We start from the raw sequence: 20,359 nt of genomic DNA, 5'->3' as shown, positions 1-20,359 counted from the left end.
CTCTTCTTCGCTTGTATATTTGCCTCGACACGCCAAGTACCCGCAAAGCCACCAAGCAGCAGTCAATCTCACGGTGGACAGTGATCATAAAGTTCTAGCTAATAGGTCTCTCTCTCTTTCTCTCTCTCTCTGTGTATGTGTGTGTGTGTGTGTGTGTGTGTGTGTGTGAGGGGGAGAGAGAGAGAGAGAGAGTGTGTGTGTGTGTGTGTGTGTGTGTGTGTGTGTGTGTGTGTTCGCGCGTTCGCGTGTGTGTCCATTTCAGGTAATCTGCTCACGTCCGTCATTTCGTGAACCGTTTGTGATATCTTTTCATTAGTATGAAATGTTAAAAAGTGCTCACTAAATGACGTACAATTTCTTCATAGCTACATCAGTTACAGAGATATAAGTACCAACTTCGCTTTCTCAAGTATAGCAACTTCTAATACCGCTATCGTCACTCTGCCTTTCACTCTTAAAAACCTATTAGTAGTTTCGGAGAAGATTCCATGTGTTTTGAACATTAAACCGATTTCTGTGTTACGCGGAAGCTCCTGTTGTTCAAATGGTTCAAATGGCTCTGAGCACTATGCGACTCAACTGCTGAGGTCATCAGTCCCCTAGATCGTAGAACCACTCAAACCTAACTAACCTAAGGACATCACACACATCCATGCCCGAGGCAGGATTCGAACCTGCGAACGTAGTGGTCGCGCGGTTCCAGACTGTAGCGCCTAGAACCGCTCGGCCATTCCGGCTGGCCTCCTGTTGTTATACGAAACTGTCGCACCTGCCTGATGGGGCGTTCGAGCTTGGCGCAGCCCGCAGAGTTTAAGCACAAATGAGAAAGTGTGGAGAAAATTTTATTTGAGAACTGATACCAATCACATACACTCCGGGCCCCAAAGAACAAAAGTGATACCAATCACATCATGCTACATCTGGCTGGACCTGCACGCCGACTGGAAGGGCCGGCCGGGGTGGCCGAGAGGTTCTAGGCGCTACAGTCTGGAACCGCACAACTGCTACGGTCGCAGGTTTGAATCCTGCCTCGGGTATGGATGTGTGTGATGTCCTTAGGTTAGTTAGGTGTAAGTAGTTCTACGTCTAGGGGACTGATGACCTCAGGAGTTAAGTCCCATAGTGCTCAGAGCCATCTAAACCATCCGACTGGAAGGCAACAGAAGTGGCATCTAAGTAACGTTCACCATTTAACTACGGTAATAGCTCTCTTCTTGTTTCTGTCAGAGCTTGGAAAGAAAGACATACGCCAAAATTGGAATAGATTTGTAAAACAGGAACTGAGATACAAAGATTGTTAAATAAAAACTTCGCGTCATGAATTTAACGTCACGATACACGTTTACATCGGATATAAAATTACGAACGTCCTAGTAAGATAGCAGTCCGGGCGGGAAGGCGTGCCGGTCCCCGGCACGAATCCGCCCGGTGAATTAGTGTCGAAGTCCGGTGTGCCGGTCAGTCTGTGGATGGTTTTTAAGCCGAATGCGGGCTGGTTCCCCTTATTCCGCCTCAGTTACACTACGTTGGCGACTGCTGCGCAAACACTTTCTCCACGTACGCGTACACCATAATTATTCTACCACGCAAACATTGGGGCTACACTTGTGGGGTTGTAAACCAATGAGAGCTACGGCGGGGACGAAGCCTCTCCGTCGTTTCTAGGTCCCCAGTTCCATAGAATACAATACAATACAAGATAGCAGTCGGGTTCCTGTTTAAAAGAGACAAATCTTAAATTCTAAGTATTGTAATTTCGCCAAACTAATAATCCGATTTTCAAGAGTGAATTCGTCTTTTTTGGAATTACAGTATTACCATCAGAAATTACTATATTCCCATTTGAAAAAGCGAAGATGATACTGATATCTTTGTAATTAATACAGCTATTGATGGAGGCTATAGATCATATTGTGAGGACTTCTCTCAATTCGTCTGGTGATAGCAAAATTATGATATCTTAAAGAATTCTGGAAATATTTGAGGTGAACATCCCACCTGAACCACCCTCTACTAAACCTGGTGTTTCTCCTAAGAGCCGTTAGGTGTATTTTCTCTGGTGCTTCGGCAGATATTTGCAGTTTCGTTTTAACGTTGTGTAGCTGTAGTCAACCCAAACAATCGCAGCTCGCCACGTCTTTCATGCGACGCCCACTGTCAACAGAAAGCGTCGGTTTGTTTCCCATTACAAACAAAATTATTTTTAATGTGAAATTTTACGTGACAATCCAGTAGAGCGCCCCCAAATTAGTCTAGTCCGACGTCTGTTTTATCGATGATTATTAACAGGGATAGTAATCCACCTAGAATAAACAACAATCCAGCTCGGAGCTGCATGCTTGGCGGCAGCAGGCGCCTGACAGGGCATTGCTGGAGTACTGGTTTTACACGGAGTTTTACTGTCCCTGGTGATACCTATCGACAAAAAAATCTCGCACTAGACTAATCTGGGACCACTCTATTGAATGGGTACCTAAGATTCCTCTTTAACAATCATTTTGTTTGTAACTGGAAACAAACCGACGCTTTCCGTCGATACTGGGAGACGCATGAAAGCCGTATGAGCAAAAGTTTTGTGTGTGCGGACCGCAGCTACATAACGCGAAAGCGGAATTACAAATATGTAGAGAGGCGCCGGAGAAAATGAGAAAATGCGCTTCACGACGCTTAGGAATGACATGCTGCATATATATGCTGACCATTTGCAGGGCTCTAATTCAGCATTTATTTCTGTTGAAGCATTTCCTGATGACAATTACCAAAGTAACAGAAAACTTGGAGATACTTGTAGGATTTAGCAATAGCTTGTGAATGACGTATGTTCAAATAGTTCAAATGGCTCTGAGCACTATGCGACTCAACTGCTGAGGTCATCAGTCCCCTAGATCGTAGAACCACTCAAACATAACTAACCTAAGGACATCACACACATCCATGCCCGAGGCAGGATTCGAACCTGCGAACGTAGTGGTCGCGCGGTTCCAGACTGTAGCGCCTAGAACCGCTCGGCCATTCCGGCTGGCCTCCTGTTGTTATACGAAACTGTCGCACCTGCCTGATGGGGCGTTCGAGCTTGGCGCAGCCCGCAGAGTTTAAGCACAAATGAGAAAGTGTGGAGAAAATTTTATTTGAGAACTGATACCAATCACATACACTCCGGGCCCCAAAGAACAAAAGTGATACCAATCACATCATGCTACATCTGGCTGGACCTGCACGCCGACTGGAAGGGCCGGCCGGGGTGGCCGAGAGGTTCTAGGCGCTACAGTCTGGAACCGCACAACTGCTACGGTCGCAGGTTTGAATCCTGCCTCGGGTATGGATGTGTGTGATGTCCTTAGGTTAGTTAGGTGTAAGTAGTTCTACGTCTAGGGGACTGATGACCTCAGGAGATAAGTCCCATAGTGCTCAGAGCCATCTAAACCATCCGACTGGAAGGCAACAGAAGTGGCATCTAAGTAACGTTCACCATTTAACTACGGTAATAGCTCTCTTCTTGTTTCTGTCAGAGCTTGGAAAGAAAGACATACGCCAAAATTGGAATAGATTTGTAAAACAGGAACTGAGATACAAAGATTGTTAAATAAAAACTTCGCGTCATGAATTTAACGTCACGATACACGTTTACATCGGATATAAAATTACGAACGTCCGAGTAAGATAGCAGTCCGGGCGGGAAGGCGTGCCGGTCCCCGGCACGAATCCGCCCGGTGAATTAGTGTCGAAGTCCGGTGTGCCGGTCAGTCTGTGGATGGTTTTTAAGCCGAATGCGGGCTGGTTCCCCTTATTCCGCCTCAGTTACACTACGTTGGCGACTGCTGCGCAAACACTTTCTCCACGTACGCGTACACCATAATTATTCTACCACGCAAACATTGGGGCTACACTTGTGGGGTTGTAAACCAATGAGGGCTACGGCGGGGACGAAGCCTCTCCGTCGTTTCTAGGTCCCCAGTTCCATAGAATACAATACAATACAAGATAGCAGTCGGGTTCCTGTTTAAAAGAGACAAATCTTAAATTCTAAGTATTGTAATTTCGCCAAACTAATAATCCGATTTTCAAGAGTGAATTCGTCTTTTTTGGAATTACAGTATTACCATCAGAAATTACTATATTCCCATTTGAAAAAGCGAAGATGATACTGATATCTTTGTAATTAATACAGCTATTGATGGAGGCTATAGATCATATTGTGAGGACTTCTCTCAATTCGTCTGGTGATAGCAAAATTATGATATCTTAAAGAATTCTGGAAATATTTGAGGTGAACAGCCCACCTGAACCACCCTCTACTAAACCTGGTGTTTCTCCTAAGAGCCGTTAGGTGTATTTTCTCTGGTGCTTCGGCAGATATTTGCAGTTTCGTTTTTGCGTTGTGTAGCTGTAGTCAACCCAAACAATCGCAGCTCGCCACGTCTTTCATGCGACGCCCACTGTCAACAGAAAGCGTCGGTTTGTTTCCCATTACAAACAAAATTATTTTTAATGTGAAATTTTACGTGACAATCCAGTAGAGCGCCCCCAAATTAGTCTAGTCCGACGTCTGTTTTATCGATGATTATTAACAGGGATAGTAATCCACCTAGAATAAACAACAATCCAGCTCGGAGCTGCATGCTTGGCGGCAGCAGGCGCCTGACAGGGCATTGCTGGAGTACTGGTTTTACACGGAGTTTTACTGTCCCTGGTGATACCTATCGACAAAAAAATCTCGCACTAGACTAATCTGGGACCACTCTATTGAATGGGTACCTAAGATTCCTCTTTAACAATCATTTTGTTTGTAACTGGAAACAAACCGACGCTTTCCGTCGATACTGGGAGACGCATGAAAGCCGTATGAGCAAAAGTTTTGTGTGTGCGGACCGCAGCTACATAACGCGAAAGCGGAATTACAAATATGTAGAGAGGCGCCGGAGAAAATGAGAAAATGCGCTTCACGACGCTTAGGAATGACATGCTGCATATATATGCTGACCATTTGCAGGGCTCTAATTCAGCATTTATTTCTGTTGAAGCATTTCCTGATGACAATTACCAAAGTAACAGAAAACTTGGAGATACTTGTAGGATTTAGCAATAGCTTGTGAATGACGTATGTTCAAATAGTTCAAATGGCTCTGAGCACTATGGGACTCAACTTCTGAGGTCATTAGTCCCCTAGAACTTAGAACTAGTTAAACCTAACTAACCTAAGGACAACACAAACATCCATGCCCGAGGCAGGATTCGAACCTGCGACCGTAGCGGTCTTGCGGTTCCAGACTGCAGCGCCTTTAACCGCACGGTCACTTCGGCCGGCATTGACATATGTTTCCCTGTGTTATGGAAGCAGTATGTTACTCATATGCCACCACCTGAATTAATAAAACTTTGAATGCAGAGTGTGTAAAGCATCATTCTGGAAAATCATCCAGGCCACTCCTTTTAGGGCAGAGACGGAAAATGTCTCCGACTGTATTCAGCAAATGACTACTGCAAAATTAGACTTGCTACATATGGTACATTTTTTTCAATTTTCTGCTGAAGTAATGGATCATTTTTTAAGCAGGCGTAGACTAAATTTCTAAATTATATTTATTGAAGTTCGCCTTGAGCGTGCTTCATGTTCGCACTCGCAGTATTTGTGGCTATTCTTAGTGGAAGTAGAATCTTCAGGTTGATAAAGCTGCGTCATTTGCCTTCTTCAGGAGTCTTCTGGGTTGCTGAGTTCTGTTCAGCTATTTGAAGACACCAGCGGACTTCATAAGAGGATATCACCAAAACGACCGAAACGCTGCTTTTGTAAAAATGTAAAATGAGGGGAGTCTTATGGCCTGAAAAGTTTTAGTGATAGTATATAGTTCGCTAAAGGAAAGTTTAGTTTACTCCTTTGAAGACATGAGAATTAACGATTTTTTTTTGACAACCCAATTGTACATTTTGCTTTCAGCATATTAACGCAGGTGGCTGCATCCACGAGATAATGAGAAGGTATCCCTGTATGTTTTTGTGTGCTTTCATTGCCTTATAAAATGAATACTCAGCAATGTTTCCTAATCCATCGTTCTATGACGACTTTCGAAAACCCACTTTCCTAAACAATATACACAAAGCAACTTTATAAATAGGTACAGTTCAGGATTAAAATGACCGAACTACTTCTCCGGTACAAGGACTGCAGGAATGAAAGAAGTGTGAAATTTGATTCTCAAAATGCACATTCTTATTATTACATACTGCTGAGGTTCAAAATATTCAAGTAACGGAAATACTGGCACTGGAGTAGTATTTCAACTGCTTTATTAGCCAGTCCACGTAATTAATTGTAATCGACGGTAAGGGTTTGCACCTTATTGATCACCCATTTCTCAGACTACAAAGGACTTCTACCTTTGTTACGGCGTCACAGAAACTGTCTACGATCCACCTTTTCCAGCACAAACGACTTTCCCGCACCTCTTGAAAAGGCGAAAGCTCAGCTGGAGAAACGGTTGATCTCTCACCGCTCGTATATTTTAAAATTTCAGGCTTGAGTGGGTCGGTGCTAGCTGTATGCTGGGAACTTGGCTATAGAGCGAGAGGGCCTCCCAAGCCCGAAGAATGGGGACCTCGCACGGGGCGTTACTCTGATAACCTCGCGAGACAAACTGGCCCTCTTCCTAAACATCCCGAGACGGATGCCAAACTGCTTTGGCAGCATCGGATTCCCAGTGGGATTTTCACAGTCCTCTTCCAAGGTAACATTTTCCTTCCGAGAAGAGGATTTTACTCGGCTGTTTCTATACAGTTGAAGCGATCGCTACGGACGAGGGTGGCAGAATACTCTGCATCCGTTTCGAGTGTATATCTCTTCGTTACAGGCTGACACATTATTCTGTTGGCTCCTGTTCACTTTGCTTTTCCTCTAACCAGCATTTTACGGAGAAAATTATTCACTAATGAGAGGTAGAGAAGTGTCTCATGCAAACCTATATTTAACTTTTACGTAATAGACGCAATTTTCATACCCTAGTAGTACCCAAGATGTTATTAGCAAATTAGAATTCGATGAATGAAACTCCGTATGATGGCATTTGCTGTTTATTATAGTCCATTGAAAGAGCCGCGACCGGTTTCAAATCTTAAATACGCCCTCGGGTGCATTTCTGTATAAAAGAATTACAGTGTTTGTATAATAAAAATCATAAATGAATTTTTTTAAATCTTAAAAAACTTTCACTACAAATACTGTTCTGTATATGTATTGTTAAACGCCGTTGCATTAAATAAACTTTAAAAACTTCTGCTACGAATATAATATTATATAGACTGTTGATAGTCAATTTTCATATTCATTACTTGCAGGTCATCATTTCAAGTCTAATGAAAATTGCGTTGTTCCAAGGTGCAGCTGTAAACGGAAGTGAGTAACCACTCAACGGTTGCTGTTAAACACCGGTGGTGGGTGCATACGGCTAGTTAGACAAAAATGCATGTACAGATAGGCCCACCGAGAATGTAATGGATCCGGAAAATAATTTTTAGTTAGACATGACATTTTTAGAAGCTTATGTGCGACTGTTTAGTTTCTGCAACATATTTTATCAATGATACTACACTGTAAATACTTGCAAGTTAAAGTAAATTGTAAGTCAAGGAAAGAAATATTGAAGTGTGAAAGAACAAAAAAGGTTTCATAAACTAATTCAACAAAAATAACTAATTAATTTGGGAGTGACGGCATCTCAATATGCTGCGATACCCGACATTTTTTAACTGCACTTAATCAGTATGTTGTTTTTTGATGTTTTCGGTGTTCTTTCTTGATGCTTCTGTGGCAGTACAAATAGTACTACATAATGCTGGGTGTCGCAGAAGTTTTTCCCTGATTACAAACATTCATAAGGCATAACATATGACACATAGACAAATATTGAATCGTATGTGACATATTCAAACCTTTGTGTACATACATGCTGTTACTTTGTTTGTTACAGGGTTCAGTGACGTAACAACGGCGGAATCCGACACCATTTGCAAACAACGTGTACTCAGACCAGAAGAAAGCCCAATATTTCCTCTGGTATCACGAGACATAGTCACCAAAAACAGTCCAGAGAAAATTCCAGATGGCATACCACAGACAGCCACCAGATGTTAAAAGCGTCAAGATGTAGTACGAGAAGTTTAAGGAAACAGGGAGCGACTGTGATCTCCCTAGAACAGGCAGGGCCGGACCTAGTGCAGACATTTCAGACAGAGACAGACACCTTCGTGAGAAGTCCCAAGAAGTAGGTATGCAGATAGTCTCGTGAGTTGAAGATTCCGAAGACATCAGTACACCCTGTATAAACAACTTCTTTCCCGTGCGTACGAGACACTTTGGGCTTTCTCCTGGTTCGAGTACATATTCTTTGCAAATGGTGTCCGATTCCGCCGTTGTTACGTCACTGGACCCTGTAACGAACAAAGTAACAGAAATGAAACTTCCTGGCAGATTAAAACTGTGTGCCGGGCCGACACTCGAACTCGGGACCTTTGCCTTTCGCGGGCAAGCACTTGCGGGCGAGCACTTACCCGCGAAAGGCAAAGGTCCCGAGTTCGAGTCTCGGCCCGGCACACAGTTTTAATCCGCCAGGAAGTTTCATATCAGCGCACACTCCGCTGCAGAGTGAAAATCTCATTCTGGAAAGTAATAGAAAGTATGTATGTCACACACAATTCGAGTTAATAAGTATTTTGACCGCGAATCATCGTTTATGCCTTACGAATGTTTGTAGTCAGGGAAAGACTTCTGAGACAGTTGGTATATCTTCATAGTAAAAGGACTGTCGAGTAAAATATGTGAACATATTGTGCACATTTTAGAGTGTAAGCTAGCAGATATGAAATGTCGAGATTTTTATTTTAGATGTAATGAACTTAAGAAATGTAGTTTTTCGTTTCATATTTCATCTTTTGAAATAGAGTTTCTTTGGTTTGTTACACATTATTACGACTACAAACGTCAGAGGTTTGGGCTGAGAGCGTGGAGATTTAGTACCTCTGCACGAGACGATGTGCCTGTGAGTGTAACAGCTGCCGCTCGGAAGTACCTTTGCGAGTGCGTGCGTGTGTGTGTCTAAGTTGAGTAGCAGTGTGAGCAGGTGGTGGTGGTGCGGCCGCAGGCTCCGACGCGGCGGCGCCGGCGTCCGCGTCGGCCGAGACGCGCAACCTGAGCCTGCAGAGCACGTGCCACCTGGCGCTGGACGCCTGCCAGCGCAACGCCTCGTGCCGCGCCAAGCTGCAGCCCGTGCTCGCCGCCTGCGACCCCGCGCCCGGCCGCTGCCACCGCCACAGCTGCATGGACAAGCTGCAGGACTTCTACCGACAGAAGGACCTGCTGCCCTTCACGCTCGAGATAGCCTTCTGCCTCTGCAAGTAAGTCGACGCTGCTTCCCAATCTGGGGGCTCACCCCTATTACCTATCACGAGCATCGTTCAACAAGTAATGCAACACTTCTCTTACGGTAAACTGGTTGGTTTCTATCGAGATTCCAAAATACTATATTATTCCCCACTATTTTGGCTACAAATTCCTATTTTTCTGCATAATCTCCGATCAGAGCGACAGCGCTGCGCCACCTTAGTGGGAGGGCCTATACGCCCGCACGGTATCACTCTACTGGACGACGTCGCAGCCATCGTCTTGCTGCGTCAGTAACGTCCCCATCATCCAAGTACTGCATCCCGCGGAGTGCATCCATCGTTGAGCCGAAAAGATGTAGCTTTAGGGTGGATGAGGAAGAAGAGTCCTATAAAGTTTTTTGAGCGTCCCTCGGGTGCGCATACATGTGCGAGGTCTTCATGGAGAAGAAGAAGTTCGTTTACATTTTTGTGGCGACGATCAAACTGAATTCTTTTCTCAAATTTCCTGAGGGTAGCACAACCTTGTGTAGCCGACAGGCACGCGGGAGACTGGACGGGTTTGGGCGACATTGTGATGATGACAGACGCCTCGACCAACGACTCACCGTGGTTTTGTTCACTGCCAGGTCTTCGTAGACATTCTACAAGCGCCTATGAATATCTGCGATGCTCTCACAGCTCTCTGCTTGGAACGCACCTCCTTTAGTGACGCTATTTTGAAGGCTACGTATAGTGCTGCCACAAAAAAAAAGTTCAAATGTGTGTGAAATCTTATGGGACTTAACTGCTAAGGTCATCAGTCCATAACCTTACACACCACTTAACCTAAATTATCCTAAAGACAAACACACACACACCCATGCCCGAGGGAGGACTCGAACCTCCGCCGTGACCAGCGGTACAGTCCATGACAGCAGCGCCTGAGACCGCTCGGCTAATCCCGCGCGGCTGCTGCCACCAATCGGAACATCATGAAACTATACGCGCTGAAGCGGGAAGATTCCACCATGTCTCACAACTAATACCACATATTTTCAACCGAAATTGGGAGAGAAAAGTAATGTGTTGCGTTACTTATTGAACGCCTCTCGCAAGAGTATTTCATTAGCCTCTATAGTCTAATAGGTAGCGTCTGTTTTGAGGTCAATAGTTGCGACAAGTAACGTCTGCAGACAGCCTTCTCAGCATTCCGCTGCTCGCGGTGATATAAAACCACTTTAAAGTCTCTATCACTTTAAAAATCGTGTAAAAAATCTGAAATTTAGGAACCATATAAATATCCCTAGTGTCTCCAAGGACGTCAAAAATCTGTTCTTAATTTCAAAATTATGACCAGAGTTAATATTTAGAAGCGTATTAAATTTTCCTATCGGGGAAACTATTTAAAACTTGTAGCCTTATATCTTGAAAATTGCTGAATTCACTTAAAGTCTTTCTTTCCTTTCGTTCATTACGAAAGTTTCGTATTTCATTGTGTTCGTCATGTACCAGGTGTGATACAAATCTACAGTGAATAATTTTATTAGAAGCAAAGTAATAAGCTTACAAGTCATTCGATTTATCTTCTTCAAAGTACTGCCCTTGGTTAGGAATGCACGTATCCCAACGTTGAATCCGTGACTGGAAGCATTTCTGGAAGACTTCCTTTCCAAGCGCGTTAAACTGCTCTGTCATAGTTCGCTCAATGTCAGGAATACTGTCAAATCGTTTTACTTTAAGCACGGTATTAATTTTTGGGAAGAACCACAAGTAGCATGGAGCAAAATTTGGTGACTAAGGCGGATTTCGACAGACAGGAACACTTTTTCCGGCCCAAAACCCACAAATCAAAAGCGAAGTGTGGCACGGCGTGTTGTCGTGATGAAGAAGGAAGCCATTGGACCATTTTTCTGAGCTCTTTCTTCGTGCATCGTTTCCCAAACGTTGCATTACGCCCTTTTAAAAGTCCGTTTTACAGTTTTATGCCTTGGAATAAACTAAAATCGCACTATGCCACCAGTATCGAGAAAAACAGTGAACTTAATTTTGACATTAGATATTGACTGTCGTGCGTTTTTAGGGCGAGAAAATTCGCTGGTTTTCCATTGGGAACTGTGAATTTTCGTCTAAAGATCATACCCATAGACTCAAATTTAATCTCCAGTTACAATTTTGGACATGAAGTGAGGATCTGAATGAAGACGATGCTTCAGCTCCGTACAACGTGACCACGATTTTCCTTCTGTTCATCACTAAAAAGTCTGGGAATAAATTTTCAACTCACTCGTCTCACTTGCAAATTATCGGTTACTGGCACGTACTAGATATTGAGCTCTTCGGTAAGCTCTCGAATAGTTATTTGCCTGTTTCAGTGACCAATTTTTGCCACTTCTTCTACGTTTTCTCCTGTTTTTGAACTTAATGAACGTCCCGAAAGTTTCTCGTCTTCTACAGACTCATTTCCGTTTTTAAATCGCTCATACCACTTGTAAAGTCTTCAGACATACAGTATTATCGCCATACACCACTTTCTAAATTTCATGATTTTTGGCACTTTTTTGCAACTTGAAACAGAACTTAATGTTCACGCGTTGTTCGAAATCCATGACGCGCGACAGACACCGCGAGCACAACCTCACTCTAGCGTCTCTGGACGTTGACTGACAAGTCAGAACGTGTTCCAGATTGACGCTGCTTTTCTCCAGGCTATCGGAAAAATTATATCAGATGGTTGTAGGGTCAACATTTCTTGCTAAAAAAAATTAATTCAACATGTTTTTTGATCGTATTCGTATATGCATCTCAAAACGGGATTTCTTTTTTCTTCAGTTTTATCAACCCAACTCTAATGAATGTTAATAGCCTAAACCCAACAAAAATCACGAAGAAACTTCGATATTGACGTATACGGCACACCCGATGAGCCAAAACATTACTACCACCTGCTTAATAGCTTGTTCTCCATCTTTGGAACAAAATACATCACTGATTCTGCTGATCAGGAATCCGACAGTTTGTTGATAGGTTTGAAAGTTTGATCGTAGGTTAGTGGATACATGTGGCATTAGATGTCTACGCACAGTGCATGTAACTGTGTAAATAACGGGCCGCTGATTTGTGTCCGCGGTGATGGCGGCCGATAGCGACCAAGATGGGTTCGACAGGATTTACATCAGCCAGATTTCGTCGCCGAGACATCAGCGTGACTTCATTATAATGCTCCTCAAACAACTGCAGCACGGTTCCGGCTCCGAGACACGGACAAGTACACTGCTGCAAGATGACATCGCCATCGGGAAGACATCAAGCATGAAGGTGCTTCGCACCTGTCAACGTGTCTTCGATTGCTGCAACAGGTCCCATGAAAGTGCAGACGAATGTCTGCCATAGCGTAATACTGTTCCCACACGCCTGCGTCCATGGCGTGCTGCACGTTTCGAACCGCCGTTCACCTCGATGACGGCGTTTGTGGACACGACCATCGACCGAGTGTAGTAATAAATGTGATTCACACGAGGAGCCGATACGTTTCCATTGATTGACTGCCGAATCCCGATGGTTCTGTGCCCAGTGCAGTCGTAATTGACGACGTCGTTGGGTCAGCATGTGATTACATAGGGGTGTCTGCTGCGGACCGCCACGGAACGGTGTGTTCCGAAACACTTGTGCGTGAACCAGCATTGTGCTCAGATCACCATCTATCTTACTTTACAGAGCGGACAAGCCTCCGAACCCCACGTTCCGTGAAGAGTGGTGGACATCCGGAAGTGAGAGGCACGAAGACAGCGGTGCACCCAATGCACTGGACATAGGAGCGTCACCATGTCGTCTTTGCAGACCAGTCCTGACTATATGTATAGCAGCACGTTGGACATATCCGCATGTGGAGCCTCCGAGGAAAACGAAATTTACCAGACTGCATTCTTCGTCGTTATACAGGCTGAGTCAGGAGGAGAGATACATGCATTGAGGAGAAGGAGGAGGAGGAGGAGATCAGTCTTTAACGTCCCATCGACAACGAGGTCATTAGAGACGGAGCACAAGCTCGGATTAAGAAAGGATGGAGAAGGAAAGCGACTCTGACCTTTCGGAAGAACCGTCCCGGCATTTGCCTTAAGATATTTAGGGAAATCAAGGAAAACTTAAACCGGGATGGCCGGACGCGTGTTTGAGCTGCCGTCCTCCCGAATGTGAGTCCAGTATGCTAACAACTGCGCCACCCCGCTCGGTATGCTTCGAGCAGTGATAGTATTGGTGCTTCTGAACAAAAAACTTCATATGGACAAATGCCCTGTTCTAAATGGTTTCGAGATAAAACACGTTTAATGTACTTCGTTATTTGTTTTCTGTATTATTCAGTACAGTGTCATGGTTTACAGTGTACGAAAGCGTTGTAGAGGGATTGGAGACGAACAGTTTGATATAGGATACTTGTGGGGTATCAAGTCGGGAAACTACCTCAGATTGGCCTACAAAACCTACCTAAGCTACTGTGCATGAGCGTCGTGCGAGATTTTAAATTAGTCGGCCGCTGTGGCCGAGCGGTTCTAGGCACCTCAGTCCGGAATCGCGCTGCTGCTTCGGTCGCAGGTTCGAATCCTGCCTCGGGCATGGATATGTGTGATGTCCTTAGGTTAGTTAGGTTTAAGTAGTTCGAAGTCTAGGGGACTGATGACCTCTGATGTTAAGTCCCATAGTGCTTAGAGCCATTTGAACCATTTTAAATAGTCTTTCACGCTCTTCACGCAAATTATTAGCCCCAGAGAAAAAAATTAATATGATATTTTTTATAGGAAATCCAAGTGTTTAATTTTGTACTGTGACACGTTTTCGCTAGAGACCGCGGTCTTCGTGTTATTCAAGAAGAACGTACAAAACTTACATTAAACGTGTTCTACCTCTGATATCATTCGGAATAGGGTGTATGTCCATACGAAGTTCTTTATTCAGAATCACCAATAATATCATCCCTCAAAGCACCCACCTTTCCTCCTGAATCACCCTATATGGGCCTAGCACGCCATGGTAAGGGGTGCCGTTGGGTTCACAACCATATCACCTCGGTTTCTCATGGCTGGTAATTTGTGCAGCATTTATATTTCTGACGAATTAAGGCCTGTGGCTGTGCCCTGTCTTCGAGGTCTCCGTGACATCTTTCAACAAGATAATATAAGTCCACATATTGTCCGCCCTCTTTACACAGTCCTCGATACAGACGATGATCGACTGTTGTCCTGACAAGCACGTCCTCCAGATCTCTCAGCCACTGGAAACATCTGGTCGTGGGTTACCGCCACTCTGGCATGCCGCAGCTGGACAAACACTACAATTGATGAACCATGACACTGAGCTCAAGCAGCATGGAATGGCATACCAAAGGTGGCACCTCTATGCACAGAATTTCGCACCTAGTGTACCCCAAATCATCTTCAAATCTGTTCTTCCCACTATACTGCATACGCACAATAAGCAAAATTTCATTATTTGCTTTATTTCTTAGTTTTGCAATTTTTATGTCCAATAATGTAGATACATTGCTTTAGTTAACTGACTTGGAGGTGACGGAAGTTGGGTAAAGAGGTGCATATACTCATACAGTGGTTGATTGGAAGAAACAAGACCTATAACGTATTACTAAAAACTCTGAATGAAGATTTACTGTATTATTTAACCCCGGTTCCGCAGCTTCTTTGAATTACTGACAAAATGAGAAACAATTGCATATAGTGCAGAGCTCTGTCACAATGTTACAGGAAATGTACGAATCATTTTAATCCTCACCTGTTCAGCCTCAGCGACCCACTCAAAGTCGCAAATTGCCAATAGCTCCTCTCCATTTTTTCCAAACTCCATTTACCATTAATTGTCGGTTAATCAAACAAAATCACGCAAAGAATAAAAGAGACACTTTAAAGAAATATCTACAAAGAGCGGACGGAGATAAAGATACTAAACTATAACGAAGTAAGATAAAAATAATTGCCGCTTAAAATCCTTTTCAGTAAGTGAGTGTCATAGGAGGTGCAATTGGAAAAACTCAAAAACGTACTATATTCAGCAAGTACTCGCTGAGTCTTTATTCCGAGAATCACACAGGGAGCTGGTTCGAAGCCAAAGGGCAGCAAAGAATGAGGTATGTTGTCTGCTATTTTCGTACTTTATTGGAAAGGTAACTGGACAATGGAATAAGTCGTTTGGAACTTACACGCCATTTCATCTGTTAGTGGACGCATGCGACATTATTATCCTTTCAAAAATGATAGTTAAACATATTAGTAGGGCTAGCAGTAAGTGGAAACGTGTACTTTACGGTGATTTTTTTGGTGTAGTGATGATGAGTCATTTTTTGGAAGAATTATTATAACAGCGAAGCAAAATCTAATACACAGTTGGTACGTTATACACAGACAGAGAAAGAGAGGGTTTTTATACGTACACAGCGTGAAACACTTTGGAGGATGGCAGGTTACACGTACTGGCTGATTCTGCTGCACCTGCCGATGTCGTTTTATGCAACCTGCAATATTATATCTGGCCTTCAAAAACACTGCGCGAGATTTTCATATTCTCTCGCTGACTATGCGCAAAATATTAGTCCTACAGAAAAAATGAACAGGGCCTTTTTGTAGTAAATTTAATGTAGTTAAATTTCGTACTGGGATATGTTTTCACTTGAGAAAACGCACCTCTATACCCACACTCATGCCACACCAGTCAGAATTTCTAGTATGTTCTTCGTGGCACTGCCTCCTGCCACTGTACAAAAATTTTCGACTACACGAACTATTCCTGATATTCGAACTTTTTTCGTCTATATTGATTGGGGTATTACGCCAGCAGCATAGTCGACCATTTCGTCAACATTATTAATTTGGACGTCCTTGTGAGAGTAACGAAAGAAAAACGACTTTTGTAAACGTTACGCTAAAACTACTTACGTTGACAATTCTGTCCAAACTTAACCATTACAAGCACAATAATTTCGTAGTCAGAAGACCTGACGAGCAAACGATCCAACTGTCTATTTTACGCTGTTAAAATTCACAAAATTGAAACTTATTGACAGATTCAAACTGTGTGCCCGACCGAGACTCGAACTCGGGACCTTTGCCTTTCGCGGGCAAGATGGCAGATGGCAGAGCACTTGCCCGCGAAAGGCAAAGGTCCCGAGTTCGAGTCTTGGTCGGGCACACAGTTTTAATCTGCCAGGAAGTTTCATATCAGCGCACACTCCGCTGCAGAGTGAAAATCTCATTCTGGAAACATCCCCCAGGCTGTGGCTAAGCCATGTCTCCGCAATATCCTTTCTTTCAGGAGTGCTAGTTCTGCAAGGTTCGCAGGAGAGCATCTGTAAAGTTTGGAAGGTAGGAGACGAGATACTGGCAGAAGTAAAGCTGTGAGTACCGGGCGTGAGTCATGCTTCGGTAGCTCAGATGGTGGAGCACTTCCCCGCGAAAGGCAAAGGTCCCGAGTTCGAGTCTCGGTCGGACACACAGTTTTAATCTGCCAGGAAGTTTCATATCAGCGCACACTCCGCTGCAGAGTGAAAATCTCATTATGGATTCACAAAATTGTTAGGTAAAATTTACACAAACGTCAATTTTACAATTTGTCAGCAATCAATTATGCCGGCGGCGTAAAAAGGTCAGTCAATGAAGACTAAACAAGGTCAGATGCGAGAAATAATTCGTACAGTAAAAGATTTTTGTACATTGGTAGGAGAGAGTGCCACGAACCATATGCTAGAAATCCTAATCGGCGGGTGCTGAATATGGGCTTGGGGTGCGTTTGAACGTCACATTTTTGCACTTTTCTTGAATTGCTCGAAAACTACGCTCTCTAGAGAAAACGTATCCCAGTACAAAATTGAACTACCGGTACATTAATTTTCCTACATTAAGTTCGTGTGCATTTTTTACTGTAGGGCTAACAGTTTGCGTGTAGCGATCGAGGAATTATTTAAATCTCGCGTGTGCTTTATGAAGACCAGATATATCATTGTGGATTACATAAAACGACATTTGTAGGGACAGCTGAATCAACATGTATGTATGAAGTAGTTCACACGGTGTGTCAAATCCTTATGTTGAAAAATGTACAGTTTGTAGAGAATTTTGGACTGAATCTTGGAGACCAAGAACTAACAGCTAAAAATGAATACTCAGTTTACTCACATAATTAACTTTTAAGTCATAGTAACAACGCAGGCTCGCAGCAACTGTTCATCTCAGAGCATGCTTTATAATGGCGTACTCTCTCCCCACCCCACGATGTGTTATACAAATTACACAGGCATCTACCAATCAGGTCCTGCTGGAGTTTCGTACCGTCGTACCGGAACTTCTTCGGGGAACTCCACAGCAACAAAATCTTACAAATAAGACCCGGCGATCTCGCTGACCTTGTAGTTCACGTACTCCTCGATATTAATGGTCGGTGCATTGGAAAGCTGCAACCGCATATTCTCGCCAAAAACAGAAGCTGAAATATCTCAAATAAGAGTGGCAGCACATCACGCATGAACAATAGGTACTCCGACCCAGAGCGGCTACAAAAAAAGGTCCTAAAAGTTAATCTTGGAAACTTACAGCATGCAAGTTGATACGGAATCGTTGATGGTGATTTAAGACGAGCGTGACGTTTGGATTTCGACCCGCCCGTACAGCCGTGCGTGTTAAAGCGCCACTTCAATGACTTGACGGCGGGAGGTAGGGGGCGGGGGGGTCAGCACGGACCGAGGAGGATCGAGTTCCCGAATCGAATTCGCCCGCCGGATTAATATCGGCGGCTGGTGTGCAAGCCAACCTGGATGTGGTCTTTAGGCGTTTTCCCATGTCCGACAAGGGGAATATCGGGCCTGTTATTACGCCCCGCCTCAGTTACACAATAAGCAAATACTTTGAGAACGTTCTCGCACTTTTACATGGGATAACACTAAAAAAAGACAGAGAGGGTACTCAAATTCCGTCCCGGGAGAGAAGGGATGGCGGCAGGAAGGACATCAGGCCCCTTCTAGCAACAACATTGCCAAATCCAGAATAACATGACGACCCCGAGAAGGTACGGGATAAGCCCAGGGAAAAGAAAAGGAAGCTAACGTACGGATTTTCATCCCCTACATATGGCTTTTGCTGCAGTGGAAAACACATTCATGGTTGAAAGAAGCCTCATCCGTCAACAACATTTTGATTCTGACCCGGCCAAATAGCTGTGCAAGTTAAAGCGGTACTGATATATCGCGTTGGATAATCCATGTCATGCTGTGCCAAGAGGAATGGTCAGTACGCAGGGATATTACGGGAATGATCATTCGAAACCGTAAGTACAGTATACATGGCTTTACAATACATAGCTTAAGAACTATGAGCACTTCTTCATCTTTGCTAATGTGAAACAAATCTCTTCTACAGAACAAGTGCTCGAGGCTCTTAACGATGTATTTTAGAGCCCTTCTTTACTGAACGTTTTTTCTTGTTTTGGTTCATACTGCCACCTCTCAAAACATGGGAAACAAAGATCTTCCAATAGAAACGATTTGTTTCACAGTATCGAAGATGAAGTGCTCATAGCTTTTAAAGCGCGCATTTTAGATCCCATTATCACTAGAATTTTTGGCTACTATTAATCGGTCTTATCATATTTGTCGATACTGGGCTTTCGTCCTCGGTCACCCTGTACAGAACTGAACTCGTTTATGAGAGAGTTGTAAGTACTACTTCCCTTTATTCTTCTAAGTGTGCACGTCACGGGCTAGTTGATGAACCTTTTCTTACACTACCCAATATAACCTCTTCAAATTCCACTGAGACATTAATTCTTTGTTGAGAACATTGGATAACTCTCTGCGCTTCGAATGACCCAGTTTCTGACAACGGAAATAAGTTTCTCTCGATTTCTATGACACCTATTGCGAAAGTTTATTCTGTACATTCGTTCGGCTTTCAGGATATTACGTCCTGTTGAACCATACATTAAATCGCTCTTTAACAGTGATGTTCCAGTTTGTCTCTGATTGTGAACTGTGCTAGTAGATTCCGCTGTGGAGACATCGCGGACGGTTGTGTATTGTTTTAAAGTGGCCTCACCAACCTGGATGTATCACGTATTCACACGCTGACATGACATAAGCTATGGAATACCTCCTAATATCTTGTCGGATCTCCTTTTTCCCAGCCTAGTGTAGTAACTCGATGTGGTATGGCCTCAACAAATCGTTGGAAGTGCCCTGCAGAAATATTGAGTCACAATGCCTACAAAGCTGTCCATAATTACGAATGTGTTGGTAGTGCAGGATCTTGCGCACGAGCTGACCTCTCGATTATGTCCCATAAATGTTCCATGGAATTCATGTCGGGCGAACTGAGTAGCCAAATCATTCGCCAAATGTCCAGAATGTTCTTCAAACCAGTAGCGAACAGTTGTGGCCCAGTGACATGACATCATTGTTTGAGAACATAAAGTCCATGAATGGCTGCAAATGCTCTCCAAGTAGCTGTACTACTTCCAGTCAATGATCAGCTCAGTTGGATCAGAGGACCCAGTCCATTCCATGTAAATACAGCCCACACCATTATGAAATCACCATCAGCTTGCAAAGCGTCTTTTGACAACGTGGATCCATGGCTTGCTAGGGTGTGCGACACACTCGAACCCTACCATCACCTCTTACCAACTGAAATCGGTTCTCATCTGACCAGGACACGGTTTCCCAGACGTCTAGGGTCCAACCCATTTGGTCACGAGCCAATGAGAGGCGCTGCAAGTGATGTCGTGCTGTTATCAAAGACACTCGTATCGATCGTCTGTCGCCTTAGTCCATTCACGGCAAATTTTGCCACACTGTCCTAACGGATACATTCGTCGTACGTACCACATAGATTTCTGGGGTTATTTCACGCAATGTTGCTTGTCTAAATGGTTCAAATGGCTCTGAGCACTGTGGGACTCAACATCTGAGGTCATCAGTACCCTAGAACTTAGAACCACTTAAACCTAACTAACCTAAGGA

General features: G+C 43.8%; 1 protein-coding gene across 1 annotated transcript in view; it reads left to right on the top strand.

Annotated features, from left to right (window-relative positions):
• LOC126470674 (uncharacterized) overlaps positions 1–20,359 on the top strand; it is a 1,002,968-nt gene that overhangs the window by 675,052 nt on the left and 307,557 nt on the right. The window contains exon 6 of the mRNA XM_050098669.1: positions 9,132–9,384. Coding sequence (XP_049954626.1) covers positions 9,132–9,384 — 253 coding nt within the window. The remainder of the gene's footprint in view (positions 1–9,131; positions 9,385–20,359) is intronic.

Source organism: Schistocerca serialis, chromosome 3 (genome assembly GCF_023864345.2).
Source record: "Schistocerca serialis cubense isolate TAMUIC-IGC-003099 chromosome 3, iqSchSeri2.2, whole genome shotgun sequence".
NCBI lineage: Eukaryota > Metazoa > Arthropoda > Insecta > Orthoptera > Acrididae > Schistocerca > Schistocerca serialis.
The sequence above is the reverse complement of the archived record's forward strand: the minus strand, read 5'-3'. Positions and strand labels throughout refer to the sequence as shown.